Here is a 26,198-nt window from a genome sequence, read left to right on the forward strand (position 1 = left end):
TTGCTATCTTCTTTCTAAATCAAAGTAAGCTAAATATTTTATAAACTATTAAATATCACTAAAATTATAAACTAAAGATATATAAATTTATAAAATTACAAAGCTCTAAAGATACACATGCTCCACAGGACAGATGTGACCTCTGATCTCCAGAGTGTATGTACACTAACCTTACTAGCAGCTGCATTCTGCTCTCTGAGATTATCATTTTCACTTTGAAGCTGCTTTGCATCTAACATGGGAAGGCGGATTCCATCTTCAAGGCATTTTTCTACTTTTTGTTGTAAGCTGTTGTTTAGAAAAAGCAATTTCATGAAGAAGCCTTTTTAATCAAACAATTAAGATTCACAGAAAATATATAAATAGCTATGTATTTTACATAAGTAAGAAGAGCCCATAACTAGATAGAGGCTGGTTATCATTTTAGAAATGACAAACTGAAGTTGGGGCTGCTTATAGTATGGCATCCCTATATCCCATTGAAGTCCATCTCATGAAGCTGAACTCTGTAATCTAACCCCATTCCTTTCTTCTTCCCTAGATGAGCATTACCTTAAACACGGTTCAGTAGAGTACTACTTGACCAAGAAGAGTAGGGTGGGAAGATCAACAAATATGTGTTCTTGCCTTTTCTATGAGCATAGTGAACGTTTGATTGTAGGGATTGTTGTTGCCAAACCAACAGAATCACTTTCCCTTCACTAATAAGAATGTGGTTCTACCAGGCCAACAGCTTACTTAGGTTTGTCATGCTGTCTATGGCAAAGGAAGCACTTCTGGCATATTAAAAATAAGTCAGTTTCTTCCATGCAGTGTCAACCCCACTTAAGGACAGGCCCCAAGCCTAGGAATAGCTGGCAGCACAAAACAAACTCAGTGGTATTCCTTTAGAGTTTTTGTCTTATTTTGCTTTGCTTGTGCATTTTTTTTAATCTTACTGGTGCGTTGCTTATTTTGATTTCCGTGTGTGTGTCTGTCTGTGTGTGTGTGTGTGAGAGAGAGAGAGAGAGAGAGAGAGAGAGAGAGAGAGAGAGAGAGAGAGAGAGAGAGAGAGAGAGAGAGAGAGAGAGAGAGAGAGAGAGAGAGAGGGAGAGAGAGAGAGAGGGGGGAAAATGGGGGAGGGAAATGATCAAAATGTACTTTATGCAAAAAACTTTCTCAAAATAAAAGATAGAGGGAAAGGAGGTGTTATCTATCAGAATGGAAGATTAGTAATTGGTAAAAGCAAACCATGTCATTCATAGTAGTTGTATAATTGGAATCCTAGAAGGCTGAAATAGAAGGATTTCTCAGAGTTCTAGGCCACCTTGGGCTAAACAGTGAGTACCAGGCCAGTCAGCACTACATATGACAAGACCTTTTCTCAAAACAAACAAGCTGCAGATGACTGAAAGAAACTTCTCTTGTATCTCTGATTTTGGTTTTTCTTCTTTTCAAGTATTATAGCAATCTAAAGCCATATTCTTCAATGATGAAATGACACTACTTAGGTTGCGGAAAAAGAACTGATAACACTAGGTGGCAGAATAAGAATTAATGGCATTAGTGATCATTTATGTAGTACTGATATGATGTACTGCCTGGAAATACATTGTTAGTTGTTGCAAAAAGTATTTACTTTTTCAAACTACAAGTGCAATTATATTTTGCCAACTTGATGTAAAATACTGTGTTCCATGTACTTAACAGCATTACAAGAGGATAAAATGTACTTTAAAAATTAATCTTTCTGTCTGAGAAGATAAGTCAGTCTGAACAAGTCCAAGGACCTGGCCATGTTAATAAAGCAAACATGCTTGTCAATCAGCACTGGGGAGGTAGGAAGAGGAAGATCCCCGGATCTCATTGGATAGCTAGCTAGACTATCTTACTTGGCAAGTTTCTGACCCAAACATCAAGGCAAATAGCTCCAGAGGAATGATACCAGAAGGTGACACTTACATGCACACCCACATGAACACACACAGCCTTTAAAATTTTGAGTCAACAATAAGGAGGGAATTACTATGTTGCTGTGCACCACCAAGTTTTCTTTCATGCATACATTTGAATTATGTATCAAGGACATTTCCAAAAGCAAGAAAGTTTTTGAAAAGTGGAACTACCTTATGCATTATTATATATTTTATCTTTTCATTTCTAATGAAAAGCTTTAATTTATGAATTTCTTAAAAATTAAAAAATAAAAGATTAGACATTATATAAACCGTAATAACTCATAGTCACATATATATCTGAAGTTCTTTTAAAATATAAGAAATAAACTAGAGCCAAGGAAACTTAAATGCCATTCCTATCCCTCAATATTATGTGACACCACTGTCAATATAAATACTGGAGAGTTAAAAATAAACTTTCACCTAAAAGCAAGAGGAATCATCTAAGATATCTATGTCAGTCTCAAGATAAAATTTAAAGTGGAAAATATTTTCTGGAACATATTATACAAATCCTTGCAAATCAAGCATTTGTGGCTTAGTGTTCTACAAAACCTAACGAAAGAGAACACTGAAAATGATACAAATCTGCAAAAGCAAACAGTGGGACAAAATGGCATTCAGTAATCGTCTAGAACTGTTATGATGGCTCCAAACTCCACAGTTTTAAGTTTCCTCAATAACAATAGCCTACAAAACACTGGCAGTGTTCTTATTTTTGTCAATAAAGAAAAAAATGTTTAAATTAGTGAAGGTCAGGAAGTTTTTGAAAGACTAAAAAAGTTGGTATACATTATTATGGATTCATTAAAAATTAAAGTGCAAGAAAGAAAAAATACTGGTATAAAAATGTAAACTCAAAACTGTTACAGTTTTGGGAACTGACATCAAGAACAGAAATCAGAGCATTCACTGTATTTAAATCTATGAGAAAATAGCAAACCAAGTATATTTTAGATTTAAAAAATAATAGTATTAACATGAATATACTAAGCTTCTAACTAATACACTTCTGAAGACTGGATTTCTTGCACTCAGTTTTTTGCTGTTTTATTATTTGACTTTTTTGGATAGTTTGATCTATTCATAATTGTTACAATAAGGTTAAGAGTTATAAAAATAATATAAAGTTGAGGAGACCAACAAATGTTATACACTGTGTTAGTGGAGACTTGAATTTTTAATCAGGACCTTGGGGTCTTCAGGGTTCAGATTAGATGCTACAGGAAGCAAAAGGCACTCCATTCTTAGGGTATCTGAGGGCAAGTGAATTCTTTCACATCACACTGTTCCAAACAAGTCTCTCTATTCTTCTGCTTCTATTCTAATTTTCCTGTCCTTATGCTAATTCCTCCTAGCTTCTTTTCTTCTAGCCTAAAAACTCTTTCTTACAGGAACCTTAAAGCTATAAAAAAAAAAGTCACAAGAGTTGCCTCTCATTAGTCAAAAGCACATTCCTAGGGTAATTGATAAATAGTTGAACCATTTACCATGACAACACAAGGTTCCAAGGTTACAGGAGTAAGACTGAAATCAGACCAGGGCAGGAACAGTGCCCAGTGGCACACTCTGACACATAGGTCAGAGTCAGCTCTGTCAGCATACTTGGCAAGCAAGGAATTGGCATGCTTTTCTTAGGGTGCTTTGTGAGCAACCTTAAGTGGACATCTGTGACTCTGATCTTATGTATAGCTTTCAAGTTTTAAACTTAGGATCTATTTACAAAAATCTTTAGTCTAGTTTGAACTTGCTCTGAGGTAAAATGAGTTAATTGTGTGCCGTTAGTCTGAGAAAAAGGGACAAAACAGGCTTTTAAATAGCTAAAGTTCTTGTGGGACAAATAGATCTAGTTATGAAGCATGTCCTAGTATATTTTCTATGTATCAAAATTATACAAATGAAAAATCACCTTCCTGATCACCCATAGATATATGTGCCCATAAGACTGGGACGTAATCATGAGATTACTTATACACATCACATGAGATCACACACTACAATACAGGTATTGGGGGAGATACAAGCTGCTTTAGCAAGTGTGAGCAACGGTTTCCAGAGTGGATGGTCCTACAGACCTTGCCTGGACAGGATTAACTTCCTGGTGGGTTGACATCTGAATACTAACTGTTATCTGCTGCAACTCTCATGTCCTCCGAAAGATTTTAAAGCGTAAAATGAGGCGAGGTATGCAGGTGGGTCTGGAAAGCACACGGAAACCTGTCATTCACAGTGAGATGAAAACAGAGCCTATCAATCCCCTTTGGCACACCCTCTATGTAGGGACATAGTGTATTTTATACGTTACACTCTACTGTTTATAATTTTTACCAGTGATAAAACCTTCAACTAAAGAGTTTGCAATGGTATTTTCAGGCTTTAGTTGTTAAGTTGACTTTCTTTGTTCATTCTTTTGCTATTTTCACCTAAAATTTTTGGCAAAATGTTGATATAGTGCTTCAAAACTGAATCAATCAGTTTCAGTAAATGATACAGCATATTTCTAAGGTTGACACTAAGGTAATAACAAAGTACTTCTTAAATAGAACATACTATATAATGATATTGGCAGGTTAAAGAGCATGAAGACATGGAAGGTCCCCTCACCTCTGAACAGAAGTCACCAGCTCCTTCTCCTTCTTCTTCTGGCACAATAGCTGCATTTCTTTGTCTTGACACTGCTTCTTAATCTCCTCAAGCTTCTTCTCTGTGTCTATCAAAGTCTCTTGCAAATTCTTGTTTTTTTCTTCAAGAACTTGCAGCTAAGGAAAAAGGTTACAGCTTGAATTGCATGCAATATGAAATCTACTACCATTAAAATTACTACTCTTCTCAGGGTTAAATAGACTTATTGCTTACAGTCACTCTATATTTTATCTAAAGAACTTAACACTGCCTCTTCCTTTGTTTGAACCCATGGCTTGGAAGGACTGAGATGACTGGAATGCATTCACATTTCAAGAAGCCTCCACCAGAACTGGTAAAGAGATGGAATGAGGTATTAAGAACAAAAACTAGAAGTCAGAGGAGTGAAGAGAGGTTTCAAATCAAGGTGTATTAAAAATTAAAACAAGATTAGCAGTGAAGCAGAAAAATGGGAATAAACCTACCACAAGACCCAGCAACTCCACTCTTAGCCATATATCCAAAAGATGCCTATTCATACAACAAGGATGTCTGTTCCACTATGTTCATAGCAGCATTATTTGTAATAGCCAGAACTTGGAAGCAACCTAGATGCCCCTCAACTGAAGAGTGGATAGAGAAAATGTGGTACATTTACACAATGGAGTACTATTCAGCAGAAAAATCCTGAAATTTGCAGGCAAATTGATGGCATTAGAAGAAACCATCCTGAGCGAGGTAACCCAGTCACAAAAAGAGAAACATGGCATGTACTCTCTCATATATGGATTTTAGACATAGATCTGGGGAGTGCCAGCCTACAATCCCATGGCCAAAGAGTCTGGGAAACAGAGCCTTCATTCAGTGGCTGATGGAAGACGAGGAAGACTCCCACAGCTAAGCACTGAGCTGAACTCAAGAAATCCAGTGACAGAGAGGGAGGACTGATGACCAAAGGCATTAAGACTGGGCTGGTTTAGCCCCCAGAAACAGCTGACCTGACAAGGGTTAGTTCTTGAATCCCAGACTGATGCCTGGGAATCCAGCATGGAACCAATCAAGATTCCTCTGAATGTGGGTGTCAGTGAGGAGGCCTAGGTAATCTATTGAGCCTTGGGTAGTAGATCAGTATTTATCCCAGGTATACAAATGGACTTTGGACTCCCATCCAACAATGAGAGATGCACTCTCACCCTGAACTCTTGGGGGAAGGTCCAGGCCCTGCCCTGGATGAAATGGCAGACTATGGACACCCCCATGGAGGGCCTCACCCTCCCTGGGGGATTGAGGGGATATTGGGGGGGGGCTGGTGGGAGGGCACGGGAGGAGAGGAGGGAAGCAGAGAGGGACCTGGAATTGACATGTGAAGCAACCTTGTTTCTAATTTAAATTTAAATTTAAAAATAAAAAATATCTAAAAAGAAAAGATTAGCAGTGAAGAAAATAAACATTTATAAAGATACTCGACAAGTCTTGAAGAGCCTTGAATCCCAGAGAACACTGGACAAAACCAAAGCTAGAGTGATTAGAATAAATAAGGATATATGACATAGAGTTAGTTACAGGTATAGAAACCTGTAACTAAAACCAATGATAGGGGTCAAACAGATGGCTCAGCAAATAAAGGTGTTTTTCAGTGCAAGCCTGATGACTGAGTTTGATACCTGAAACCTACTTAAAGGTGGAAGTACAGAACCAATTCCACAAGTTGTCCTCTGACCTCCATACACACATCAGACATACATACATACAATAAATAAAAATAGAATTCAAAAATAGAACACTATATAAGACAGTAGATTTACTATCATGGAGATCTACTTTTTAGCAATTTAGAATCAACTTGTATCCTAGGAGCAGTAACTGAGTATGTAATTTCTAGGCAGCTAAATCTCTACAACACTGCAAGCATTTCAAAAGTGCATGTTTGACCATGTTACCTGTAGACTCTGACTCTGTACATCATCTAGAGTTGGAAGATCTGCCAAGTATTTTTCCAAGGTCTCAATTCTTCTCTGCTTCTCTTTGTTCTGCTCAGATTCCTTCTGGCATTTCTTTTTCAGGCTGTTGATGTATCTATCTCTGGTTTTCAGCTAAAGGAAAACATTATGAATCCCCAATTGTTTTGAGTTACTGAAAATTACAAAATCAGTGTTTCATTCTTGGGTATCATTGAATTTATCAATGAGTCTCAGATTACAGTAAAGATCATCAACTGAGTTAAGATCTGCCTTATTTCATTCTAAGACTCTTTTCCTTGAAACATTTATAGATCTGAAATAAAGAATCTGGAAGATATTTGCTTGCGTTTATAAATTATAGCATTTTAAAATTGTACTAAGCCAGGGGACAGTAATGATCATTTTTATAGCCTATACATATGCAAATTTGGATAAGGGTATTCATATCTCTATCACATAAATAATGTTATGCTAAAATGATTTAATTATAACTGTATCTTAAAAGGATATTAGGTACCAAAAAAGACAGAAATAAAGCTACAAATAGATTTTTTCAAATACTCGTCTCTAGAGAACAGATTCTCATCTCTAATTATCCAAAGCTATGTCAAAATACTTTACATGAACTAAAAAAAGAAGATACATCAGTTATTTTGTTATTAAAATTTTGCAAACCCAAGAGAACTTACCAAATATTCAGAAACAGATAAGGAGCTAAGTCAGCCAATTTAAACTTCAAGCAAGGACATTTTTATATAGTACTGTAAGTGAATTTGTACCATACTTTCTTTCTTTAAACTCTAATAGTACAGTGCCTCACTACTGAGGTCACTCTAGGGTTGAAGTATTATGTGAAGTTACTATCTACTGTTGAACAAGATTAAGTAACCCCAGTAAACCCCCAGTCTGTACAGGTTTAATTTCAGATGTTATATAGTCATTTGACTAACTTTAACTTATACATCTCAAATTCAGAAAACGCTTTCACAACTAAGGTCAATTAAAAAAATAAACAGCCCAGTCAATAAACAGACTAATGAAATGAATGACCTGGCTGTTTTCAAAAGATGAAGTATAAATGGATAATCTATGAAAAGAAAAGGTTCAAAACCTTTAGCATATAAGGGAAATGCAAATTTAAGCTACACTGAGATTAGAGAATGGCTCCCATAAAGAAAACAAATCACAGAGCCACTGGTGAGGATGGTGGGGGGGGGGAAGTGGAGAAAACGTAAATTTAGCCCAGCCACTATAGAAATCAGTACAGCAGCTACTCATAAAACTAAAAATGGAATTACAATACAACCCAGCTTATACTGCTCCTGAGCACATACCTCAACAACACTAAGTCAACACCCAACAGAAATATCTGCACATCCATGTTTATTACAGCATTATTCACAACAGACAGCCTATAGAATCAATCTAGGTGTCAATCAGCAGATGAATGGACGAAGGCAATAAGACAATATGATGTTTTACTAATACAACCACACATATCACACACACACTTCTCTCTTTGTCTTGTATGTGTGTATATATAATGAAATTAATTCAGCCATAAAGAATTAGCTTGTGTCATTTGAAAGAAAATTGATGCAAATGGAGATCATCTCATTTGTAAGTAAAGTAAGTAAAATAGGCCAGACTTAAAAAGGTAAATATTGACTAATTTCTCTCATTTGTGGATCACAGGTCTTTTATAGACATATAAAACCACATATACATGACATGAAATCTACTTATTCAGAGTAGGGGCTCCAGATTAATAACTTGAGGTAAGTTTTTGAAGATAGTTTCACTTCATTCTCCAATACTGTATGGTCAATGAGACGAAGAAAGAAGGAATTTGAATAAGGAAAATGAACGAAGTCATTGGTGTAGGCATCTGGCTTTCGAAAGTTTCACTACTAGTTAGAAAAGTGTAGTTAAAACTTAAAGGTCCTTAAACCTTTTCTGATAGCATAAGTTTCTTGAAAGTTGGTGTATATAGCATTAGTTACTATAATATGTATGTGTATAACACCCGGAACACGACTAATGACAAGCAAGCATTCATTGTTGAAGAAAGCTGTTGATCCACCACAATCTTACACAAGATACCCACCTTTTCTTCCAATTTCTTCTTCTCTTCACTAAATTGGTTTATTCTTTGTTTGAGAAACTCATTGAGCTGTAAAACTTCTTTCTCAGTAGATGCTAGCTTTTGTTCAAGTTCTTCTTGTTGGGGATGGGACAATGACTGCTCTGAAAATGGAGTCTGGACTGGACTGTTCTCATACTGTGGCTATTGAGAAAAAATAACAGCAGATAAGTCTTCGGAAGTTTACTTGTCTTGAAAAAATAAAAATGAAATGGGAAGGGGTTACAGTACAATACCTATAAGCTTTACAAACAGACTATCCTCAAACTAAATCCTAGCTTTTCTGCTTCCTAGATATTGACCATGATTAAAGTAAATCAGCATCACTAAGTCTTGGTTTACTATCCAAAAATAGAAATAATAAAGCCATTTTACAATGTTTAAGTATGCAAGCTCCTAGCCATAACAAAAATTCAATGAAAGGCAGCTACTATTTGCATTAAAAGTACACTGAAAAATACAAATAATGTATTATGCACCTTTGTCCTAAAGATGTGAAGCTTTTAGGGAAGTAATTAAACACACACACAAAAAAAAACTCTGAAAACAAAAGAATGAGATTTGGACGACCAGCATAAGTCACACAGTAAAGATACTGTCTCAAAAAAAATGCATGAAAATTTTCTTCACAGGTGATCATTTCAACTACTTAAACTCATATGCATTAATAGACTGGTTCTATAACTAAAAGTAAGATTCATAAAGTCATGTTTTTTGTCCATGGTAGGGTGTGATCATTTACTTGTCTAGAATCATGCTAGGTACCACACAATTGCTCAAAAGTAATCATAGAATGGAAGAAAAAAGTATTGTTTCTTCCATTTAGAAATATTTGATGGAAATTCTTCTATAGGAAAAAATGGTCCTCGCTGAGTTAAAATCTGGAAGGTGTGAACAGAAAAATACATATGTTCCTTTAGATGAATCAAAATGAATATTCAATCAACAGAGAATCTGCTATTTACTCAACAGATATTTATAACATATACCCCCATTGGTCAAGATTGTAAGTCTAATAAACAAGGTGACCCTTTGGAAAAGGGTTCAAAAACCACAACCAAAACTGACTTGGCTAAGATAGTGACATATGCAGTAGCTGGGGGAAGGTGGAAAGACGTGATTTTGAACAGGGTCTTAAAGCACTAGTCCTTTGCCAAAAGCTAGGCATTCATTCAATTTGTGAGTAATATTTGTCACATGCAGCAGTATTCCAATGTGGCAGACTCTGGCACTAGCGTTTAAGAACTTAAATATGAAAGGAGAAGCCCTTAGATAATTATAGCAGCACAGGAAACAATATAATGAGGTAACCAAATAAAGGTCACAGAAAGTACAAAGTGCTGGACAAGAACAAATGAAGAACATTGTGAAAATGGATAAATGGGCTTTAGTAGGGTAGTAACTTTTGAGATATTTCCTTAAAAATAGGTGGATTCTGCTGTGGTGGTTGATTTTTGTCAACTTGACACAAAACTAGACATATGTGGACACTGACCTTAAGATTCAGAACAATAATAGAAAATATTTACACATGTGGTATTAATTAAGTCAACTGTCCCCATGATCACTATGAACGTCTGAGGTTTAAGTACACCAGCTGTAAGAAGAAATACACATCAAGTGTAGTCACTGAAGACTTATCAACAGCTTCAGAGTTGTCCTGTCACAGAAGGCAAAACATCAATGAAGAAAGAAACACTTGCTCTCACAGCCCATCAAGCAGCTAGATGAGCTGACATCCCCAGACTGCTCACTCCTCAACTACACCACATACTTTTGAAGTTCCTTTGAAACAATCACCAGAAAAACAACATTATAATTCATAAATAACATTTTAGAAGTTGAAAACACATCAAATACCTACCTTCCGACCACAGGTAAATTAAACCAGAATCCAAACAAATACAAAAACCTGGGATATTCCAAAACAAAGTACTGCTAAATAATATATGGCTAAAAGAAGAACTCTCAGGGGAAACTTTAAAAGTCTCAACTAAAAGATAACTGAAAGTTTATGAGATTTAAATAAAGCTGGGCTTAGAGGAAATTTATACCACTGGATTTATTTTATATAGGAAAGATCTAAAATTCATGTAAGTCTCTAATGCCAGTAAACTAGAAAAAGCAGAAAATTAAATTCAAAGTAAATAGAAAAAATTAGAGCAAAAAAATCAATCAAATTAAAAATAAGATACAGAAAACTCAACAAAAGTTGAGCATTTATTAAAACCAATTTTTAAAAAGTCATTCTTCAGGTAGACTAAGAGAAGAAAACAAAAAAAGACCAAAATCACTAACATCAGAAATGAAAAAAGGACAGTAATAGAACCCTCCAGTCCCAGAAAACCTCATAAACTCAATGAGATGGAACAACATCTGTCAAAGCTCACACACAAAAGAAATTCGGAGACTCTTATTATATTAATAAAGAAGTTGAATACATAATTTGACCATCCTAAAACAGAAACCATCATTCCCTAAACTAATCACCAAATGGACCACACACACACACACACACACACTCTCTCTCTCTCTCTCTCCTCTCTCTCTCTCCTCTCTCCTCTCTCTCTCTCTCTCTCTCCCTCTCTCTCTCTCTCTCCTCCTCCTCCTCCTCCTCCTCCTCCTCCCCCGCCCCTCTGACACACACATTTTCAAAACACAACAAAAGAAAAAAAACTGGAGGACAATCCCGACCATCTGAACTGGAGTGGCTACTCTGAATCTCACAGGACAGGCAAGAACCACATAAGCAATCACTGATAAACTCACTGACTTAGAGAGCCATCTACTGGCCGCAAACACTATTCAGATATTTTTTTAACATGCTTTTGGTAATACAATAATTGTATAATCCAAGAATAACATTAAGAATGAAATTGTAAGGAAATATTACATGGATCTACTAAACTACTGTTTTCAAAACAAATTATACTAGTTATTTAGGACAAGAACGCTATTTTCACGTAACTGCACTACCAGTCTGAGCACTAGCCCACAGGGAACTGCTGTTTGCAACTGAAGTCAAAGTAGAGTACACAGCAATGAAGTATCATGATGTAGTACAATCAAAGTGAAAAGGCTAGCTACACCACTATGCTAAGTTCCCCTAACTTGCATTCAGTCGTACAGCTAGTTAGTATTTAGCATTTCATGATTCCAATGTCTAATTAATTAATACAAGTAACACATCTGAGTGCAATGAAGGAAAAAATCCACTTCAGATGAGTTTTTAACATCTAGGAATAAAGACATTAACAAAAATTATTCCATAAACAGAAGCACAAACCTCCAAGAAATGTTCATTTCTTACTTTTAAAAAATTTTTCAACATTTTTTAGATTTATTTATTATGTATACAGCATCTGTCTGTATGCCCTCAGGCCAGAAGAGGGTGCCAGATTTCATTACAGATGGTTGCTGGGAATTGAACTCACATTCTCTGGAAGAACAGCCAATGCTCTTAACCTCTGAGCCATCTCTCCAGCCCCACATTTTTTACTTTTTAATCACAAAAAAACCCAATATTTTTCTTTTGGAAATAAATAAACCCATTATAATGTATAAACAAAAAACATGCAAGTGAGTTTAAGAAAAAAATTCTTAAAATGGAAAGAAATAATTTTAAAAAGTGGCCTCAAAAATTTTAGAGACACTATTTCTGCATTCCCACTGGATTGTATAGGCAAACTAGGCTTATTCACAATTTTGTTCCCAGGTCACAGTCCTTTACCAAGATCATGTGGAGCCATTCCCAATGGTATATCTGCACTACATTCTCAAAGACACAAACAAGGAAATTTAAAAAGCAACCTACTAAAACATGTAAGAAAGAAACTGAAGGCACTAGCTATGGCAGTTTGAATGTGATTGGTCCCCACAATCTCACAGGAAGTAGTACTACTAGGATGTGTGGCTTTTTTGGAATGGGTACGGCCTGTTGGAAGAAGTGTGTCAATGTGAGAGCAGGATTTGAGGTTTCCTATGCTCAGGATACAGTCCAGTATCTCAGTCTACTTCCTGATAACTGTAAGATGTAGGACTCTCAGCTACTACTCTGGCACATCTGCCATGCTCCCCATCATAATGAAAATGGACTGACCCTCTGATACTCTAAGTTGAGTAACCCAAATTAAATGTTCTTTATAGTAGTTGCCTTGGTCATGGTATCTGAACACAGTAATAGAAACCCTAACTAAGACATACACTGACAGACACCACCACACACATGGTAACACACTGGTACAATTAAAATAATGGAAATGATTAAATTACTGAAAGTGATCTACAGACTCAATGCAATTCTTACTTTTTCTTTTTCAACTTTTAGTTTTTGTGGACTTCACAGCATGTATTCCTATTCTACTTAGCTCCTAGTCCTCTTGCATCTGCCCTCTGCCCTTGTTACCTCTCCCAGCCAAACCAAAACCAAATTTAATGAAAAATCAAAAAACAAGCGAAACAAAGGGAAAAAACAAAGGAAAAAAGGAAAGAAGAATATTTTCAGGGTAGTTGCAGTATAGCCGTTAAGTCACATGGCTTAGCTTCAAATGGTGGAGAACTCGCTTACCAATCCTTATTTTTAAAAAAAAAAAATCCTTGCTGTGCAATGGTAGCACGCGCCTTTATTCCCAGTACTTAGGAAGCAGAGGCAGGTAGATCTCTCTGAGTTTGATGCCAGTCTGGTCTACAGAGTGAGTTTCAGGACAGCTGGGGCTGTTACACAGTGAAATCCTGTCTCAAAAACCAAAGTAAATAAAATCCTATCATCGTTCTCGTACCTAGAAAAAACTGAAACAAGGTATGAGAGCCCCAAATATCCTGAATAGCAAAAGCAGTCCTAAGGAGAAGGGCAATGTTAAAGGATACATGACAGTTAACCTCAAATTATACTACAGATCCACAGTAACAAAATTACCATGATACTGCCACACAGAGAGACATACAAGATAAAAGGATGAAACTAGGAATAAACCTACAAAGCTACAGCCACCCAATTTTTTGACAAGGTTAACAAAAACATACATTAGAGAAAAGAGACTTCAACAAAATGGTGCTAAAAGAACTGGATATTTACTTACAGAAAACTAACACTGGGCACATGCCTCTCAATTTAAACCTAAGTAAATTAAATTACGGATTCAAGAGCTTCATGTCAGACCTGAAACTCTGAAACTTTTAGAGAAGGGACTGGAGAGAGACTCAGCAGGAAAGGGTACTTACTTCCATGCCTTCAGACCTGACTGTTTTTCCCTGCACCACAAAATGAGAAAAACCTGTCCTCTGACCACACACACACACGCCATGGCACATACTCACATAGACACATATACACACACTGATAAATGTTAAATATAAAAGCTCCCAAAGATATAGGCATAGGCAAGGGCTTTTGGGAAGGATACCAACATCGCAGGAAACAACTGCAGAAACTGAAAAAATACAAAATAAATTTTTCAGCAGCAAAGAGACAATCTACAGAATGGGAGATCGTCTTTGGCAATATACATCCTACAGTTGAGTAACACATAGACTCTAAAAGGAACTAACAAAAGTCAAAATGAAAAAAAAAAACAAAAGCACAACAAATTAGCCAATAAATGAGCAAATGAACAGTTTTCAAAAGAAAAAATACAATAGCTAATACGTATTTGAAGAAATGATCAAAACCTTAGTCGTGGAGAAATGAATACAGTGAAATTCTCTATCACTCCAATCAGAATAGCTATCATTTTTTAAAAAGCCAGCAAGGCTGGGAAAGAAGATCCATTAAGTACAGTGGTGGGAATGAAAACAGGTGCAGTTACTATGAAAGCAGCTTGGAGGTTCTTCAAAAGATTAAAACCAGTACTGACATACGATCCAGCACTACCACCCAAAGCAGGAAGGAAGCTAAGCATACCAGAGACACTTGCATGTCCCTGTTTATTGTTACACTATTTGTAATAGTCAAAATATGAAACTAGGTACCAATCAGCAGATGAATAAAGGAAATGTATGTATACAAGATGGAGTTTTGTTCAGTTCTAAAGAAAAATGGAACCGTTATTTCCAGGAAAAGGGATGAAATGAGACCATCATTTTAAGAAAAATAAGTCACACTGAGAGTCTCCATTTAAGCATACACATATGCATCTATATAACAGAAATTTCATTTCTCAGAACTTTAATTTACAGAGATAAATATATGTGAGGAGCAAATCAATACAAAAGGCTACTCTTCACAACATTATTTATAATATACCAAACGGCAAACAATCTTAATTTTAATGAGAGACAGATGGTAGAATAAATTATGATTTCTATAAAATAGAAAATCATGTAGCTACAAAAGCAAATGAAAATAGAATGGTTTATGTAAAATGATGTAGAAACAATAATTCTATATTAATAAGAATGATACAGGTATAAAACAATGTGAATATTCTTAAGGATTCTTGTAAACATTAAGGAACTAAAATGAATTTTTATCTATTTACAGTATGCATCAACTCTGGAAGGACACCCTAGAAACTGAGAACAGCTAAGTGTGTATGTGGGTGGGTGGGAAAGGGATGAAGGACAAATGGAAGAAAGTAGTTGAGAACCTTTTACAGACAAATATGAACTATGCAAATTTGCTGTTATTTTAAAACACTGATATATCATGTTCTAATGTTATAAAGAAAGTATACTGTAAATAGAGATTTGTTAGTTGACTTCAAACTACAAAGAATTCTCTAGGCTTACCTGCAAACTGCTCATATAAGATTCTTCACAATTTACATAATGTCCTAGCATGGCATGTTGTGCCCGTAGTTCATTATCCCTTATCCTTTCATGTAGATGGTTAATTTGTTGCTTCTGCCTGTAAAACATAAATTGAAGTCACACTATAAAGAATATACTTTCCTAAGAAATAGTGAAGAGAAATTTTAGTATTCTACTATTTTTTAAAAAGTGTATAAAAATGTTATCTTTTATCAACCACTGGGGGAAATGAAATTAGTTCACTAAATACTTTTCCTATGCAAAAGAAAAGAAAACCCATGGGGCTAAGGAGATAGCTCAATATATGCTTTCCACCCAAACATGAAGAACAGAGTCAAATCCCCAGAACTCATGTACACATCAGGCAGGCATGGAAGATATGATCCCCAGGGCAAGCTGGCTAGCTAGTCTACCTGGAATTGGGTAGCCCTTAGTTCAGTTAGCCATCCTGCCTCTATAAATAAAGTGGAGAAGGGGCTAGGAAGACACCTAAGTTCAATTTCAGGCCTACACACACATACAGATACATTTAAACATACTGCATATACATATGCCCCTACACATATAAGTAAATATGCATTCAAACAGACACATACACACAAAAGGACATACACATACACAAAAGAGGAAAAAATAAGACTGGAAGACGTTACCCACAACACAATAATAATATGTATAGTATATGTGTGTAAATAAATAGAAGTCTACGTATCAATTCCTGAATTACAGATTCAAAACTCCTCAGTGGAAACTATTCTTCTGAGAAAATTTAACAAAGATACCCTTTCAAAAAATTAACAAATACACACTGTTTCTTTTTTAAAAATTTCTCAGCAACTAAATTTTTAGATATTCTAATTCTTTTCCTGCACTGAATTTCAAGCTACCATAAATTATTTTTTCTGTTAACATGGTTTTGATAATTGCCTGAGGTCTCATGTCTGTGACTGGCATCTGAAGCAAAGAAAGGGTTTCTGGGGACCATGTCTTTGATCCTGTGGAATCTAATGCTAGCTCAACAATGTTAGAATTGACCTGTGGAACTGACCAGTTGAGATTAGAAAAATATACTTAAAAATAATCTATAATGGATTCAATATGCTATGTACATAAATATAAACTACAATAAAAAGTAAACATCAAGGGGTGGGGGGAGTGGGAGCTGGGAAGAAGAGAGGGGGAGAAGAGGAAGAGAGAGTAGGTCATGGGGGAACAGGAAGTTGAGGGGGTGGGGGTAGAATAGGGGGAAGAGGGAATCATAGGTTAGAAGACAGATCAGGCACCAGAGCAACCTCGAGTGATCTAAAGGGATAACACCAATTGGCAAGCTAAGCAATAGTGGAGAGACCACCTCGAATGCCCATTCCTGATAATGAACTTGATGTCTATAACCATCCGGGAGCCTTCATCCTGTGACTGATGGAAGCAGAGACAAACACACAATTAAGCACTGAACTGAACCCAAGGAACCCAGTGACAGAGAGAGAGGAGTGATGAGCAAATTGGCAAAGAATGGGCTGCCAAAACCAGCAGAGACAGCTGATCTGAACAGGGGAGAGCTCTTGGACCCCAGACCGACAGCGGGGAGGCCAGCATGGGACTGATCTGGACCCCCCCAAATGTGAGTGTCGGCGAGAAGGCCTGGGCAACCTATGGGGCCCTGAGCTGTGGATCAGTGCCTATCCCTGGAATACAAACAGTCATCGTGTGCCCATAGCACAAAGAGGGATGCTCTCTCAGCCTGGTCTCTTAGGGGAGTGCCTGGACCCTACCCAGAGTGAAATGACAGACTCTAGATATCCCCTATGTGGAAGGAATTGGCAATAGGGTGGGAGGCTGGGGGGGAAGGGGAGTGCGGGAGGAGGGGAGGGAGAGGGAACTGGGATTGACATGTAAAACAAGCTATTTAAAATTAAAATAAAAAATGATAAAAGAAAAAAGTAAACATCAAAACTGTATTTAGATGTTCAAATTTAACTGACAACTGTGATGCAAAATAACCACTACTCCTTTACTACAGTGTCCACCACAAAGCCAAAGAATGTATCCTAAGTTGCCATTAACACCAATTTTGCTATTCATTTGTTCCTCTTTGGTTGGCATAACAGTTGTAAGTTTCACTACAGCATCGTCACACATGTGCCACAGTTTGCTTGCATCTGTTCTCTCCCCCCGCATCCCTCCCCCAGGTCTTCTGACCCGATGTCTGGTTTCTTACCTTCCATGCTTAAGTTTTCTTATCACATGTATTCCATTATTCTATTTCCTCCCTCACTTAGGATCTCTTCTTTCCCTCTCATGATCCAATTCCCATTTCATAAGCTACACACACACACACACACACACACACACACACACACACACAAATTTTAAATTCAGATTCCACACAAAGAGATTCTATCAATTTTTCTGAATATGCCATGATTTCACTTTTCCTTGTGGCTGCATAAAATTCCAATGTATGTATCATCACCTATCTTTTTATCTATTCATCTTTTAGACATTCTTGGCTGGTTCCATGTCTGGGTTAGTGTGATAGTACAGTAATAAACATGAATGGAAAAATATCTCTGTAGTAATGTTGACTTAAGAGTATGGTTAAATCCCATGGATTTCTATTTTCAGTTCTTTAAGGAATCTCTATGGATCCATACAGTGGCTGTACCTGTTTCCCTTCCTACCAGGTGTGAATAAGGACTCATCTGTTCCCATATTCCCTATACCAGTGAGGATTGACCTCTCCATATTTGTTGCCACATAGTTTCTTGAAAACAGGCATCCTGACTATAGAGAGATGAAATAGGAAAGCACCTTGAATATTCATTTTCCAAATTTTTTAAGTATTTATTGGCTATTTGTATTTTTCTTTCAGGAAATACTCTATTCAGTTAATTAGGCCATTTTCTAATGAGATGACTTAGTTTTGTGATGTTAAGTTTTATAATACTTTATAAAATTCAAGATATTAATCCTCTGTATAAGATAAAGTTGGTAATGATTTTTTCATTCTGTGGGTTGTCTATTGCTGTGCTGATTTTTTTTATTTATTTGTCAATTGTCAACACACCCCAGGCAGTGGCTAAGTCTCCACAGATCCCAGAGTACTTCTCCTTTTTATTACTAAAGCAAGTAATACACAAGGTAATGTTTACAGCTAGTTTCATCAAATGCAAAGGCAGAAGGGAATATACTAGTGTTAATAGATTATGAGTACATCTCTGGTCATGTGAAAGAGCCAAGAATATTCCTTCCAGGCCTTTGCCTTTCCCTCTGTGGTAATGTGGTCATGCCAGGGCATTCCCTTCATGGCTTTGCTTTCAAGTGTTTCCACTTACCACAATGTGCTGCACAGTTTTATGTTACCTTGACACAAGCTGAAGTCATCTGAGAGGAGGGAACCTCAACTAAGAAAATGCCTCCACAACACTGGATTGTAGGCAGGCCTGTAAGCACTTCCTTAATTAGTAATTCATGGGGGAGGACCCAGGCCAGGAGTTTCCACCCCTGGACTGGTGGTCCTGGGTTCTATAAGAAATCAGGTTGAGCAAGCCACAGAGAGCAAGTCACCTCCCTGGCCTCTACATCAGCTCCTGCCTCCAGGTTCCTGTCCTGGCTTTGATGATGAACAGTGCCATGGAGTGTAAGTCAAACAAATCCTTTCATCTCCAAATTGCTTTGGTCATGCTGTTATGTCACAGCAATAGAGACCCTAAGGCACACAGAGTATCAGTTCTTCATAGGACACTTGGTGGGAAGAACATCAACAGTCTGCCCCATCCATAGTTCACAGTAACGTCACAGTTATCTTATACAAGCTCCACAACGTGGCATTACCTCTTCTTATGAGCACATTTTTGCTTATGCCCATACTCTAGTCTTCCTCTAGCAGTCGCAAACTTTCAGGTTTGTATTAAGGTAGTGAATCTTCCTTGAATTGTTAAGTTTTACAGGGTGAGATATCTAATTTTATTCTTCTACATGCAAGAGATTTCCCAGTACAGTTTTCCCAGTACCATTTCTTTTTTGAGGGGCGGGGAGTTTAAGTATTTATATAAATTTATTTTATATAAAAATTTTAAATGAGGCAAAATATACATCTCAAAAAACGTATCATTTTAATTTTTTCAAGTGGACATCCAGTGGCCTTAAGGACATCCACATTACTGTGTGGTCACCATTACCATCTATCTATCTCCAGGCCTTTTTACCTTGTAAGACTGATATATGAGACTTATCTTTTTTCCTTATTGATTCTTTGGGAATTTCCCGTCATGCAATCCCACTCATCTCCCAGTCCCGCTGTATCCACCCCTCACTCTTATAGTGCCCCCAATAAAGAAAGCTAAAAGACTAAAAATGAGATTAAAATAAACAATTTTTTTTAAAAAATGAAACATGGATCAGGGGAGTGTCAGCCTACAATCCCAGTGCCAGTGAGTCTGGTAAACAGGGAGGTTCCCAAGAGAGATGCATGATACCCCAGAGAAGTGGAATGAGGCAAGATCTCCTGAGCAGATTGGAAACATGGGGGGAGGGGAAAGGGAGCCAGGAAAAGGAGAGGGGGATAAGAGGAGAGGGGAAGAAGACATAGGGAAGCAGGAAGGTTGAATCGTGGTAAGAATAGAGGAAAGCAGGATGAGAGATACCATAATAGATGGAGTCATTATAGCTTTGAGGAGAGACCTGGTACTAATGAGATTTCCAAGGATCTACAAGGATAACACCAACTGGCAAACTAAGCAATAGTGGAGAGACTACATTAACAGCCCCTCCCTGATGATAGGGTTGATGACTACCTTATATGTCATCCTAGAACCTTCATCCACTGACTGACTGAAGCAGAGACAGATACCCACAGCTAAACACTGAACTGAATCTCTGGAACCCAGTGACAGATGGAGGAGTGATGAGCAAAGGGGTTTCAAGACCAGGCTGGTGAAACCCACAAAGACAGCTGACCGGACAAGGAGGAGCTCTTGAACCCCAGACTGATTGGTTAAGAGGCCAACAGGGAACTGATCCAGACTCCATGAATTTGGTGTCAGTGAGGAGGCCTCAGAAATCTCTGGGACCTTGGGTAGTAGATCAGCGTTTACCATGGTGTACGAATGAACTTTGGGAGCCCATTCCACATGGAGGGATGCTCTCTCAGCCTGGACACATGGGGAAGGGCCTAGGTCCTGCCCTGGATGAAATGACAGACTCTGGAGGTCCGCCCCGCCCCCCCGCCACAAGGAGGGCCTCACCTTCCCTGGGGAATGATGTGGGGATTGGGCCACGAGGACTGGGGGACAGGGCTGGTGGAGGGACAAGAGAGGGGTGGGAGAGGGAGCTGGGATTGACACGTGAAGTATGCATGTTTCTAATTTAAATAAAAACATATAGTGAAGAAAATGAAAACGCTCCTCCATCTTTCTTGCCTCCCCACCACCACTTCATTCATCCTAGTGGCACTGGGATGTATATACCCTTTTGTCCAAAAAAGCATTCCATGCAAATGTTCACTGTGTAATGGGTTGTTGGTCAGATTCAAGGCCTCTAGTTTTAATACACCATCAAAATTAGGCCCCACCAATACTCTGGCCCTGCCCCTAGTAGGAGAGCTGGCTCCCCATACTAGGGAAAACTCACCCCACCCCTCTTTGTGGACCTGGGGGAGCTGGCTCAACCCCTCACCTGAGAAAAGCCAGTCTCAGTGACCTAGACTGACCATCTCAGCTGCCACCCAGGCACACATCTAAGACTTGGAATTGGCACTTCCCAACATCTACCGATCTATGATCTGCTGGAGTGTTTTAAGGAACTGATCCTTCGAAACCACAGCTGCAGGATCTCTATCACTCTGGGAAACAGCAGTATAACAGTACCATTTCTTAATGAGACTGTCTTTTCTCCAGTGTGTGTTTTTAGCATCACTATAGTTGTAGCTGTGGAAATTGCTTCTGGGTCTACATGTCTATTTTTGTGGTAATACCATGTTGCTTTGTTACTGTGTTTCTGTAATAATTTAAAATCTCCATCATTGTTCTTAAGGGATTTGGTTCTTCTAAGTGTATTTTATAAAGGTTTTGTCTTGTCATCTTGCTAAAAGACAGTTTTAGGTATTCCAGGTGGGTTTTAAACTCACTAGATAGCCCATGGGAGATCTCAAACTTTTGTGTGTACTTGTTATTTATTCTTTCAGAATTTCATACATGTACACAGTGCATTTTGGTTATATCCACCCCTTCCCCACGCTCTTCCCTCTAATTCCTCCTAGATCCCTCCCACAATGTCTCCATCTCTACTTCACGTAGCCTTTTTGAAAAATAACTGAGTCCAATCAATGCTTCCCTTATATGCATGAATACCAGACCCTATACCAGGAACATCCCTGAAGAAAACTGACATCAACTGTCAACAGCCCTCTGCTAGGGGTAGGGCTTTATGATTCCCCCCACCCATGCTGGAATTTGACTGACTTCATCTTGAGCAGGTCTTGTACAGGCAACTACAGGTACTGTGAATACTTGTGTGAAACAGTCCTATGATGTTACAGTTTTACAGAAACATCTAGATCTTTTTTATCTTTCTACCCCATCTTCCATAATGATCTCTAAGCCTTAATGAGTGGAGAGGACAGAACTCATACCTGGAATTGCAAATTGGGTGAAGACAAACGTGACTACATAGATCATAGTCCCCAGAGGAGAACTTACTTTTATTTTGCTAAATGGACATAATATTAAGCTGCCTTTTTAATACTTACCCTTTTATCAATAGAATAATGTACTTCTCTAACCTCAACAAAAAAGATTCACACTACATGGAACCTTGAACTTCTTACCCTCCTGCCCCCATGTCCAGAATACTAGGACTACAGGTACACATACCACATTGAGTTTATACGGTTATGGGAACTGAATTTGGAACTTTGTGTATGCTAGGCAAGCACTCTACCAAGTGAATTATATTCCCAGCCCCACAATGGAATTTTGGATTTTTTTTTCTAATTCTTTGTAAGAAAATCATTGGAATTTTGATGGTAATTTCCATAACTTTGTAGATTGCTCCTGGTAATTTAGCCATTTCTGCAAAATTTATTCAGCTAATCCATGAGAAAGGTAGGTTTTTATCTTCTAAGTGTCTTCTCCAATTTCCTCGGTGCCTTAAAGTTTTCATAGTAGAAGTTTTCCACTTCTTTGGTTAGGTTTACTCCTAGGTATTTTATTTTTATTAATGCTACTGTGAATGGGATTTTCACTTCTTGGCATATTTATTTATTGGTGCATAAAAACACTACTAATTTTAAAGTATTGATTTTGTTTCTGCTACTTTGATGAAAGTGTTTGTCAGAGCTAAGATTTTTACGTGGACTATTTATGGTCTTTGAAGTATAGGATCGTACCCCACACTAAATAAAATCTTGTCACCTATAAAAAGAGATGACCTCTTCCTTTCCTATTTGTATCTTATTATCATATATATGTATATATAATGTATGTATGTATATGTATTTTTAATGCCTTAGCTAAAGTAATAATAATAATGTCAACTGCCCTTTTATGAAACATTATTACTTCAATCTCTCTGATGGTTACAGGTTAATTTAAGTTGTTCTAAAATGGCTAGTATTTGAACATCTATTTCATTTTAAAGGCTTGGGAAATTTTCTGCTATAATTTCATTGACTAGATTCAGTATGTCTTTAGTGTTTATCTCATCACCTTGTTCTATCCCATGGGTCCTTAGGTTTGGTCTGCTCATCATATCCCAGAGTTCTGAGAACACTGTGCTCATGTTTTTCTTTACTGTTGTATGACTGTCATATTTTATCAACTTCGCCCTCCATTTTTGAAGATCTTTCTTCCACATGGCCAAGACTATTCATACTGTTTTCTATTTGGCTGAGGTTTTCATGTCCAACAATTTTTTTTCAAAACTTCAAATTGTTCTCTACCCTGCTGAATTTTCATCCATACTGTTGATTTCCCTCCACTTTGATGACTTCTTGCTCTGTGTTGCTTACCTTCTGAGAATTCCAGCTCTTTATATTCTCTTTCATATCCTTGACTATTCTCTACAGGAAACCTTAGAAATCTTCATCAGGAATTTCACTCATTTCAATATATTTGAGTTCTATAGTTGCAGAATTATGATCTTTTGAAGGAGTCATATTGCTTTGCACCCAACCCCACCCATGCTTCTGGTAGATTCTGTGTTGTAATTTGTGTGTTGTTGGTTAGGATATCTCTTCTGGTTTGTTCTTACTGAGCAGTCTACTATTTTCAATTCTGCTCTCTCTCTTCTCTCCTCCCTTTCTCTCCTCTCCCTTCCCCCATGGTGCCCAAGCTGGCCTCCAACCCGCTATTTATCCACAGATAGCCTTGAACTCATGCTTTTCCTGCTTTCTTGCTTCTACCTTCTAGGTCCAAGGGATACAGGCATTCTAACCACTTCCAGTTTTAAATGGTCCTAGGGTACTGTGTATTCCTGACAAGCACTCTACCAACTGAGCCATGGTCCCAGTACCCTTAAACTTTGACCATTTAGGAAATACTAGCATTCTTTCCCCTCTTTATGATATTGGATACTGAAAGGAGGGACTTGTGCTCATAAAACAAACATTCTACTACTGAACTGAGCTCTAGCCCTGGGTAGCCTACCCTTGAAAGCTCAATCCCTATTTCAACTCCACTAGTAGCCACTGCTTCTCCTCCCTACTTGCTAAGAAACTGGGCAGCTGATGATGTTAAGGTTTCTTTTCTACTTCACCCCATTTTTTCAAGCTCTTTTCAGCTATCTTTTTACTTCCTTTGTTTATCCTATCACTGCACACAAAAATAAGCAACAGTTAACACTGGCTTCAGAAAAAAAAATCTTCCTCCAAAAATTTCTAAAGTATCTTAATATGAACACCCTTGACAATACCAGAAGTATATATAAATGATGTACATCCATATATTTTAAAGATAGCATAACACAATAACCTTACAATTGTTGCTCAAAACTTTCTAGTAAGTCTAAATAAATTCTTGATTACTCTGGTACTAAAATATTAAAAGTTTTTAAATGCTGAAAAGAAACCCATAATTCTTACTCTAGACTATATAAATTTAAAAATATATCCTTTTCATATTTATGTGGTCTCAAATCTAATATATGCTAGTCAAAAGAGCTCATAACTTTAATGTGGTTGTCTAAATCTGGCAGTATCATAAGGCAAATAAAAAGATATCATCTTGCAGCTCTGACAGATGCAGCATATAGAGAAAGGTAGAGAATATCTTCCAAAGAATGAATCTCACTAAAGCAAATATAGAGCATGTCAGAGACCAGACAGACACACCTACCCTTAGTGCTGACACCTCCTGCATGCCATGGGACTAGAGAGGGCAGACATGAGACATTAATGTGTTTGTTAATTTCAAATTCTAAGTAGTGGATGTGATAGTAATTGTTTCATTAGTCTACATTTTTACTGTCTGAAATAGTAATTAAAAAACAGACTTACCTATCAATTACAATTTCCTTCTGCCTTAGAAGTCCTTCCTTTATTTTCAACACTGATTCCCACTTACTGAAATCCTGAAGGCCAGAAGGTGAGTAACTCTGACGAGATGATCCGGGCAAAACCTGCATAAAAAGTTTATGTATTTAGAATGCTATCTAAAGGGAACTTTTACATATCATCTGGTATTTCCCCAATGGTTTCCATTAAAAAAGAAAAACAGATATCTCTGTTCCCTTTCTCCCTCTCCCCATCCGTCAAAGGACTACCAAAAGCGCATATACAGAACACGCCATCAAGCAGTTCCTCCATGGCTCTGCCTCCAGTTTCCAGCCTTGAGTCCCTGCCCTGACCCTTCAATGCTGGACTGCCTTAAGATGTCTTCCTTGATCAGGTATTATTTAGTACAATATAAAAAACCTTTAGTAGCTAAGTAAGCCATGTAAAACTTTCCCACCAATTTTTCAATTTCCAGAATAGGGCTACTTAAAGCAGGGTGAAGACAGACTAAGAAGTACTCATGAATTATGGGAGGGGATAGCTAATTATTTATAAAAGAAATGATGATAACCACGAGCAATGCCAGTACTTTCAGCTAGATCTTGGCAGCATCTGGAATACTCAGAGAGACAAGCTTTGCTAACCCTTCTTACCAAATGCTTCACAAATTGCAGGATGGAGACACACCTTCAAACTGTATTGTTTTATGAACACAACACAGAAGATATTAAAAATAATGATTCACCACTGTGGGGCAGTCTATTGTGAAACAACCCTCTTCCGCTGTAATGCTTTATGAATCCATCCAAACACATTGCTATATGCCCCTCGAGGGTGCACTGGTTCTAGCACTGGAATTTCTGAGGGCAGCTGAACTGACAGATGACTTCCTCGTTCAGGATCACCTGAACAGTTACTCTGTGTGTCTGGCATTTGGCATCTTCTTTTCCTGTTGAATGAGGGGAAACATTTTTCAAGGATGAGCTGGGCCTGCACATGGACTACATAATGACCAGGAAAGAGCAATTGCAAGGACTGGCCAACCCAAAGGTCTGCTTCCAACCCTTTCCCCTTCTCCAGAAAAGCTCCTTTGGGAAGTCCCTTGCCATGACTACAAAAAAAAATTGTGCTGAAAAGAAACCAAGCCTTTTAGCACCGGTTAACAGATCTTTTGCAGTCATTGCCACACAAGTCCAACCCATATCCATGCAGAACCAAAGGATGAATTGTGGAGCCTGAAGAACAAGATTGTGGTGGCCCAAATGGCAACTTCAGTTCCCCCTCAAGCAGGCTCCTAC

At 37.6% G+C, this 26,198-nt stretch overlaps 1 protein-coding gene across 1 annotated transcript in view; it reads right to left on the minus strand.

The window, feature by feature from the left end:
* Positions 1–26,198, minus strand: part of Cep85l (centrosomal protein 85 like) — a 107,828-nt gene that overhangs the window by 22,313 nt on the left and 59,317 nt on the right. The window contains exons 4-9 of the mRNA XM_005073296.4: positions 24,904–25,025; positions 15,390–15,507; positions 8,628–8,807; positions 6,500–6,652; positions 4,542–4,696; positions 171–288 (exon numbers count right to left, since the gene is read on the minus strand). Of these exons, the coding sequence (XP_005073353.1) occupies positions 171–288; positions 4,542–4,696; positions 6,500–6,652; positions 8,628–8,807; positions 15,390–15,507; positions 24,904–25,025 (846 nt within the window). The remainder of the gene's footprint in view (positions 1–170; positions 289–4,541; positions 4,697–6,499; positions 6,653–8,627; positions 8,808–15,389; positions 15,508–24,903; positions 25,026–26,198) is intronic.

Source organism: Mesocricetus auratus, unplaced genomic scaffold (assembly GCF_017639785.1).
Source record: "Mesocricetus auratus isolate SY011 unplaced genomic scaffold, BCM_Maur_2.0 Super-Scaffold_100018, whole genome shotgun sequence".
In the NCBI taxonomy this organism is placed as follows: Eukaryota; Metazoa; Chordata; class Mammalia; order Rodentia; family Cricetidae; genus Mesocricetus; species Mesocricetus auratus.